A 9656-nucleotide genomic window follows, 5' to 3' on the forward strand; every position below is an offset into this window, starting at 1 on the left:
AAATGCGCCAACCACACCAATGAAGAAAAAAAGATTTAGTTGGTCGCTAGTTTTATCATCAGCCCCAAGTTCTTTCTCCCTGATAATAGCATTGAGAGGATGGTAAAACAACTGTGGCTCGAGTGCTTTATTTTACGGAGATCAAAGGTGTAGAGAGAGAGAGAACCTTGCAAGAGGGCTTTAATCTCCCACCCAGGAAATTTTCTTTTTTTTTTTTTAAAAAAAAAGGGCAATTACCAGATAAAGCCATTGGATACAGTATGATCGAGCAATCATACTTCTGTATTCAGTTTCATTCATATAACAAAGCTGCCGAAGATAAATGAGGAAGAAACGTTAAAAATTTGTTAGTTATATTCAGTATCATACTCGGGCAAAAACTATGACAGAGAAAAGCAACGTCCCGGAACAAAGACATCAGTTGAAACTAAGAATATGGTGGATTAACAAACATAGGCAAAATTTACTCCTAGAAGCCGAACAAATAGGCAAAATTTACTCCCACAAGCTGATCTAGTTGGCTCTTCCCACCAACAATAAAAAAAGCAGAGAGAGAGAGAGAGAGAGAGAGAGAGAGAGAGAGTCGAATGCAATTTTAGGGAACTTTTTGTTTTTATTTAACAACAGAAAGATTCAAAATTAATTCCTCCCATGTGTGGCCACAACCAAGTTAGGACTTCAAATGGTTGCTTAAGAAATCAGAATACGATCTCCTGCACCGACTTGTCACAACATCAAGTATTGCAAGCTTCGAATTCACCGGAAAATCTTTAGCCTAATCTAAGCTCAGTAAAAGCTTTACGAACAGCCTAATATAATCTAACATGTCACAAAAAGATCAACTTTTAACTGTGTGTGTAAAAATAGCACTCGGGATGGGTGGTCTTTCCTGTCCATTCAAAGTCATGAAGCCCTACAGAAGGCTCTATGCTGCTTTCTTCTGGTCGGAAGATCCGTCAAATTTCAAGGTTGAGATCGCCATGTTGAGGATTATGAAACTTGTTCCTCGATTCAAAAATTCTCGGATTAATCAAAGATAATACATGAATATATAGAGATTCCAGATCAAAAGAGATTTTTTTTTTTTTTTTAGGGTAAGAAGATCCGCCTAACATTTAAATGCTAGTAAGTCTAAAAGTGCCGGTAGGGTATGATTCAGTTGTGTCCATATCTGATATCTGAGTTGTAAACATCTCTGTAGGAGCTCTGTTCTGATCTGTAGGGGTCCCTGTAGGAACTCTGTGCAAACTAACCACGATAAGGGAAAAAAACAAAAACAATTCAATGTCAGGGTTCTACATTTTAAAATCTCATACCATTTTGCTAAGATCATCTTAACTATCTGAACGTGGCAGTAACTCGAGGAAATTCAAAATGGGTTTTCACTGAGAATACCTGACGGGGGTCAGATAGACTGCTAGCACCTGCTCCCATGTAAGATGCAGCCACATTGTTAGGAGCCCTAATCTCAACAGAGTTGATTCTACTTGGATACCTGCTTACAGTACAAAAATTAACCTATCAGTGGCCTTCCTCCACCAGAGGATCAGATTTCCTAGATGTTCATTGAATAGGTGCATATCTATATACAAAATTGGAAAGAGTGACTTGGGCTGTTTTTGTCGTTTTGTCTCTCTCTTTCCCCCTAACTACCATTATCTCATTAAATTCGAATATGAATTATGAGAAATTACAACTTCCTTTTATCTATTGGGATTTTGTGAGAGCTCAAATATCTAATTTCCAACTAAACCATTAACTAACGCCACCCTACTAACTATGCCTAATCTTATTGTCCCGCTTAGGTACTCATTCTTGTGTTAATAGCATGTGAATTGCTGCTAGTATTCAGAAAAGTTGGAAGACAATAATACCCAGCAACAGTAGTTGGTCCTGGATAACCCTGAGCTTCATAAATTTGTGCTGCACCCTGAAAAGAAACCGGAAAATCATATGCAGAACCTAAGAAACCGGAAATGGCATGAACAACAAGTGAAGGCCGGGAAGAAAAACAACAACAACAAAGGAAAGCGGCAATGATGTGATCTCATAATTGAACGTAAAGCTGCCACTGAACTGTAGCTCTAATACCATCAACTACTGCACAGCCTTTCACGAGAGCAATGTGTGTAATAATATTCAGGATCTTTGAGTTCCTTGAGCATGCATGAAAATTGTGAGCATCAACGAGAAGATGAAAAGCACTTAATTTTCGGCAAAGTACAACCTACAGCTTTGCAAGTTTATATTCTCCTTCGATGTCCTCTTGTAAAAACTAAACATCTTTCATGTGATATTTCAAATAGTGGCTAACGGAAAAAATTGAAGTGTCGATATCCTGCACAATTCTTATTGATGAAGTTCATGGTAAAAATTCAAAAACCTTCCACGCATAATTGCACAACGAAATAAAATGCAGCAGCATAATCTAAAAAACTTAAAAAAAAAAGCCTCGCGAGATAGTGTGACATCCCAATAGTACCGGAATGGGATTGTGATTGAGTATATAAGAGACCATAAATTCTAATAATAGTAACCGAGCTTAAGCATTTTGAGCCAGTGATTTGAGTCCAATGAGTTATTATTGTTAGCGGATCGGGTCGTTATATTTGGTATTAAAGCCGGTTCACTAGCTGGAAGTGTGAGGTGGGTCTTGCATCGCCCGGTGATCTTGGATGTATGTGTGATTGGGCTGACGAAAACAGCATGACTTAAACAGGAGGAGTCTGTGACACCCCAATAGTCCCACATCGGATGGGAATGGAATTATGATTGAGTCTATAAGAGACCATGGACCCTAGTAATAACAACTAGGCTTAAGCACTTTGGGCTAGTGATTTGGGCTTAATGAGTTATTATTGCTGGTAGATCGAGTCCTTATAAGCAAAAGAAATCTAACGGAAGAGATAATAAGGAAAAGAAAATAAAAAGGTGAAATTCTGCACTGTAAAGTTACAAGACAGTGGACCAAATGAAATCAGAAAAAATACCTTTGGATTATCATAACCAACAGAATTCCCGGTTCTGGGCATGCCCGATGATGGTGGAGGTCCTCTACTAGGAAAGCTCTCCGGAGAAGGATAGCCATGGTAAGAAGAAACCATAGGCCTGGAATAGTTATGCGGAGGAGCATACCCACGGTAAGAAGAACTCATAGATTCCTTATAGAAAGATGGACTTCCAGGTGGCGGTAATTCTCTAGGAGGCATGCGTTCTGTAGGATAAAGTTCACGGAAAGGAGGCGGCGGTACAGGATTCATAACACCACTTCCGCCTCGAAAAGTCCTCGTTCTAAGCCGTGAAGCTATCTCAGAAAGCGCATCCCGTGCAACAATAGCGTTTCCAGAAATCTGAAAGTGTTAGAAAGATAAAAAGAATACAAATAAGTAAACCATAACACAGGGAAGAATCAATTAAGGACTAAATATAATGCTCACCTGCACAAGCTCCTCATTTGCGGAGGTATATTTTGGTTTATCCTCTTTCGAGAACAAACGAATATCTGCCCTTGTTCGCCTTCTCATCTCTGTTATTATGCTGCCACGTTCCCCAAGAATACAGCCAACCTTACCTGATGGAACAAGAATCCTAGTAGTCACAACCCCTTTCTCGGAGGTTGTACTCGTTCTGCTTTGAAGCAGAAGAAGAGCTTCGATTGTTGGAGATGTTGGATCAGAAGGCACCTGAGTGATTTGATTTATATTTTCAAAGAGTGAATTGAAAATGAGGTCAAACTTCAAATACTAAATTGCTAAAGTGAAACTACGAGGATAAAATCAGAGTAAGAGTCAAACTTGGGACTAAGTTTGTAATTAACCCAAAAGCCTACCTCCTTAGATGAGATAATAATGACCCGTTCCTCCGCCTCGGGATCCGTGTCCTCGACTTGAATGCTAGCACCGGTTTGATGTTCCAGTTGTCTTACATTGACCCCAGATTTCCCAATAACCCCACCAATCTTAGCAGTGGCACACAATATCCTCATAGAAAACTCTTCTGTTGTTTCCCTACTATTTCCGCCACGACTATTGCTATATCCACCTGGAGCATATGCAGATGGTTCATTTCTATAACCATCATACCATCGCATTGGAGATGTCGCACCACCACGCCGGTGAGACCAAATTGTATCTGATTGAGGTAAAGGAGGGACAGGGCCAGCAGGCTCGTATAAACTTCGAGTGCTGGCATGTATTATATCTTCAAGAGGAGGGTTTTCCTTGCGAGGATGTTGATGCAGCCTAGAAGAAATTTCATACAGAGCCTTTCTCACAACAGAAGGGCTTCCTGATATCTGAAAATAAAGCCAAAGCCACATGTTAGATGTAAAAAAGGTTATGACCCAAAAAACACTACTAGAAATTTGGATTTTACAGATCATGATCGACCACAACGATCAAATTATACAAGCAAACTAAATGAATCATGAATTCATATTTTCAAACAATTGAACAGGAAAAAAGATAGAATGCGTAAGATGAACAAATATTTAGAAAATACAGCTAAATTCTCCAGCTGTCGAAACCAACTGAAAACAGGTAAGAGTGATAGTGCGTCATATTCATAATACTGGGGGGAACTAAGAAATGATGTCCTAATTTGATCGAAAAAGCAAACTAACAAAGCAACATGACCTAAAATTAGCCGAGATTTCAGATACAAAATATCAGTTAACTAGAAATTTTGTATTAAGTCAAGGAAATCAGGATTGAAGTGAAATTCCTTACGATCGAACTATCATTTCACTAGAAATATTGCACTAAGGTTTTAAGGTAAAATTCCATACGGTATAGTACTCAAAAAGATATTACCTGAACCAATTCATCATTACTCATGGAACAAGGTGGAAGATGCTCTGACGGCAAAAGGCGGATGGTCGCACCAGTCTCACTCCGCAGTTGTTGTATGATAGTGCCACCTTTGCCCAAAAGACAGCCAACTTGATTGTTTGGAACCAAAATGCGGGCACTGACAGAATCATCTGAATCATTCTTTTCATGCACCACGCCACCATGCAAAATCTCATCTGCCGCAATCCTATCATTGATCTTCAACAAGGCATCCTGGGCTGCACAATGTGGTTTTAGATTCTCAAATTCGTTATCACCGGAAGTAACACCATCAATACCTTGATCTGAATAACTAAAAATAATAATAACTCTCTCCTCAGCCCCAGGAATAGCATCGGCAACCCTTATCTTTGCACGAGTCTCATCTCTAAGTGCATTAATAATTTCACCCCCTCTGCCCAAAACACTCCCAATCTTTTTGACAGGGCAAAGGATCCGATATACGGTATCAATCGGTTTGGAGGACATAGAACCATCATCATGGCTAGGGTTTGGCCTTTTCTTTTTCCTGTTATCAAAGTGGGAGCGTGGGCGCTCCCTGAAAGTACTTGTTTTACGTTTTCCTGATTTCCCACCATCCATAATGTTGTAGAGCAGTTGTTGCAGTACTTTAAGCTAAAAATAGAGAAATATAAAAAACCATCAGCATATGACATAAATAATCAAAGGAAAAAATATGCACGCAGTATTAGAGTTGCCCTCAAGTAAAAATTGCAAAAAGCTTTAAAAAAATTGGCCTCTAGTTAATGCTTTCAAATTTGTGTTCTAAATCACTGCTTTTTCAAGTACAAGCGTTAGGACATTGGTCATACAAAAAATAAAAGTAATTTGTTTCACGGAACTCCAACGTTTAGAAAACCGAATCGTGGCCGATTGGACTGGATTAACCATAAACCAACTTATTGTGGCTTTGTGAGAAATGATCAACCAGATAAGTTGGATGGTTATGTAAAGAACTAATCAACTCAAGATAGGAGCAGGTTGGTTTGGACCAGTCTACTTAGTTGTATTCTGCGTATAATATCCTACTCATCCAATTAATAAAAAAAAAAAAAAAAAAAAAACTTCAGCAAAACGACAAGCATTATTTTGGGTTTAACTCAGCCAAGAAAAGGAACCAAAAAAAAAGGTAATTTATTACCAGAACTTCAACTTCAATCATCATATCATCATACGTACTAAGACGACAAAATCGTTGGGGGTTTACTCACAAGATTCTAACATTAGTACTAAGACGACAAAACCGTTGGGGTTTTACTCACAAGATTCTAACATTACCTTAAACTAAATCAATACTCTTTCCCAAATAGAAATAAAGGACGATGACAAGTTGGATTGTTGCAATGCCAAGTGACCAACTACGAAGGTAATGAGCTACTTTAGTAACTCAGCTAAGTAATGCATAACTTTCAATACCATTTTGCCGCAAAATACTTCCACTTAACTTGAAAAAAAAAAAAAAACATATCTTTAGTTTCCATTTCCAACATTCTAAGAAGATCTCAAGCTAAGTTAGATCCCCCGAATATAAATCAATTACCAAAAAAATGTCCGGTGGACAACATTGCAAATATAGCAAGATTAGCAAGTAGAAATCCCCAAAGCAAGGACAATAGGTCCACCATAAGATCAACAAATAAACCCTAAGCACTATCTAATGACATCAAGCACTAATTACTTCACATATCACCCTTACCCAATTCTCAATACAATCCAAACCAACAAAACGGAAGCAAAAACAAAAGCAAAATTGTATCGAACCAACCGTCAAATCCAACACCAGCTATTTCAAATCCTAGTTTTGCATCACCATGTTTGCATTACAGCTGCTGATTCAAGCAAAAATTTTAATTTGGTGCAAAAAACCAACTTATCTAACAACATACTCAAACTTCGATCCAGTGACTCGTTTTTTAAGAGATTGAGAGCAAACGACTCGGAAAAAAGAAAAGGTAGATTACGAGCTAAGAATGGATTTTGCGGGATCAGGGTTGGAGAGTGTGACGAACCTTGTCGTGCGAAGAGGATTCCTCGTCCTCGCCCCCTTCGTCTTCGTTAAAGCGACGTGAGAGGGAGAGAGAGAGAGAGAGAGAGAGTGAAGCGGGGTTGGGGCTCCGGTTTGGGGCTTCGCCCTTCGCGATTAGGTTTCGCCGTTTCGGGGAGAAAAATACACGGATAGTCCCCGTACAACCCCAATATTACGACTTAGTTCCTGTTTTTCTTTTTTTTTTTAGAGTAAACTTCAAATACCACTACTGTAGTTTCACACTTTCTCACTTCAGTATCCTGTAGTTTAAAGTGTATCAATTTAGTATTCTGTGATTTTATTTTTATCTTTTTATTATCGATTTCACTATTTTTTTCGTTAAATCAGCGATAAAGTTTAAACTAAAAGGTATTAAAGTGAATATTCGATAAACCTAGGTGGGGTATCTAAAGTTTTTTATATATAATTTAACGAAATATTAACGAAAAAACTGACGAAAAGATAAAAATGAAACCACGAGACACTAACTTGATGCACTTTAAACCACGGGGAACTAAAGTGAGAAAGTGCGAAACCACAGAAGCGGTATTTGAAGTTTACCTTTTATTTTTCTTTTTTCGTCAGCTCCTTCGTTAACTTTTCGCTAAATTATATACAAAAAAATTCAGATACTCTACCTATAGTTTAAAAAATATTCACTTTAGTACTTTAGTTTTAACTTTGTCACTCATTAACAAAAGAAAATAATAAAATAATAACAAAAAAAAATTCATATGATATAAAAGTGATCACACGAAAATAATTCAAAAAGAAAAAAATTCAAATATTATTCATATGGTTTCACACTTTCTTATTTTAGTATCCTATATTTTCGTGTGATCACTTTTATGTTTTAACGGTAAAATAACTTACTTATTTTTGTTACTTATAACATAATTAAAAATAGAGTAGAGTTTAACAACAAAATTGATTAATGGCACATTAGTCCCGATCGCGTCGTATAACACTACGATAGAGCTATTATATTATATAATTATGTACCAAAATCAAAATGTGTATACCTACGGACCTTCTGTAGCTCGTATTAACTCACTTATTTTACATAATTTTTATTTTACAAAAGTTTAAATAAATTTATTAATTTTTGAATTTTTAGTGTAAGATGTACTATCCGATTAGACTGTATGTACACATACGAGGAAAGTACGGGGATTTATCGGGCTCGAATATTAGGCCGAATACAAAGGCGTGTCGAAGAGAGCCCACTTATTTTTCATTATGTAATCATGGATTGGGTTTGGATCTAGACCCGGCCCGAGTCCTATAAAAGGACTATAGCCTCAATGGCCTCATTTTTTATTTTTTTTTTAGAGATAGGTAGCACGCTAAGTTTAGAAATAAACTTAGCTGAAAATATAAATCAACTAGGATTCGAACTTCAGAATTCTATGGTCCCAAACAGAAAGCTAAATTGAATCAAATCAAGTAAAGACTATTTGGTTCGATTTATATGCTTTTTTTTGTTTGTTTGATTTGGTTTTGAAATTTACTAACACTTAATTTTGGTTTCGGTTTGGTTTTAATACATTTTTTAACTGAATAGAACCGAAAAATGAGTGGTAATATATATATTTTTTTACACTTTTTATCTAAACTTCTTATTAAAATTTTATATTTATGATCATATGTCCAATATATTTTTTAAAATTCTATATTTATAATTAATTTTGTGTTTGTGTGATTTCATAATGATCCAATTTTGAATCTTAAATTATAAATTGATTTGTAAAAAAACTCTAAAAAAATTAAATGTAAAATGAAACCAAACCGAACCAAACCAAAATACTTTAGTTTGGTTTGGATTGATTCTTAGCTTAATTCGGTGTGGTTCGGTTGTTATTCTTTTAAATCAAAAAATACGATTTGATCTAAGATTTGCCCTAAAACCGAACCAGGCCAAACTAGCAACACTCCTACTTCACGCTGAGAGGAATAAAAGGTTAAGGGTAAGCGGGCAAGATATATCTAGATTCCCATATGGAGTAGGAGGAATTCTACACTATCACACTTGCACCACGTCATCAATAACAAGCCAATCATCTTTCTTTTTTTCAAACAAAAGTACAATGAAAATAATTTTTTATAATCATGATGTGACATATATTTCTAAAAGAAGATTTTTGATTGATTTGTTATGCCACGTCACCAATATACCTGTTGTATTTTAGAATTTTTCCTAGACTAGATGTATTCCCGACCTACCACTCTTTCTGTTTATGTGCAAATTTCTAGAGTGAGGCTACTATGCTATCGGAAGCACGGAGCCTTCCGTGCTTCCAGCTCGTTTTCGATGTTGCGATTTTTGAATCGTCGATCAGCTCCGTTAAACTTGATCTAGAGTATTTGAAGTACCTAGAAAATAAATTTTATGATTTTACGATATCATTTGCCTAGTGAACAAAGGGGCTCAAAATCAACGGCTGAAAATAAAAATCTTACAAAATGTAATAATATGACATTAAAATTTTAAATCAAAGATATTGATCTAATTTTATATAGTATAAAGAATTTTCTATCAAAATTTCACGTGATTTGGATATTTCTACACCGTTAAACTTGCAAACGGCTCACTACGGCCATTGAAATTTGTTGATTTTGAGCCCATTCGATCACTAAGCAAATGATATCGAAAAATAATAAAATTTATTTTCTAAGTACTCCAAATACTCTAGATCAAGTTTAACGGAGCCGATCGATGATTCGAAAGTCGCAACATCGAAAACGAGCTGGAAGCACGGAAGGCTCCGTGCTTCCGATAG

The 9656-nt window shown here is 36.5% G+C and overlaps 1 protein-coding gene across 1 annotated transcript; it reads right to left on the reverse strand.

Moving 5' to 3' along the window:
- Positions 422–7019, reverse strand: LOC109714155 (KH domain-containing protein HEN4-like). Its single transcript, XM_020238618.1, has 8 exons — positions 6860–7019; positions 4812–5465; positions 3830–4294; positions 3438–3683; positions 2991–3350; positions 1875–1930; positions 1396–1495; positions 422–1248 (listed from the first exon to the last, which is right to left on the reverse strand). Exons 2-8 carry the CDS (start codon positions 5430–5432, stop codon positions 1156–1158), a joined length of 1941 nt encoding a protein of 646 aa, XP_020094207.1. The 5' UTR covers positions 5433–5465; positions 6860–7019; the 3' UTR covers positions 422–1155.

The sequence above is a fragment of the Ananas comosus genome, linkage group 8 (assembly GCF_001540865.1).
Source record: "Ananas comosus cultivar F153 linkage group 8, ASM154086v1, whole genome shotgun sequence".
NCBI lineage: Eukaryota > Viridiplantae > Streptophyta > Magnoliopsida > Poales > Bromeliaceae > Ananas > Ananas comosus.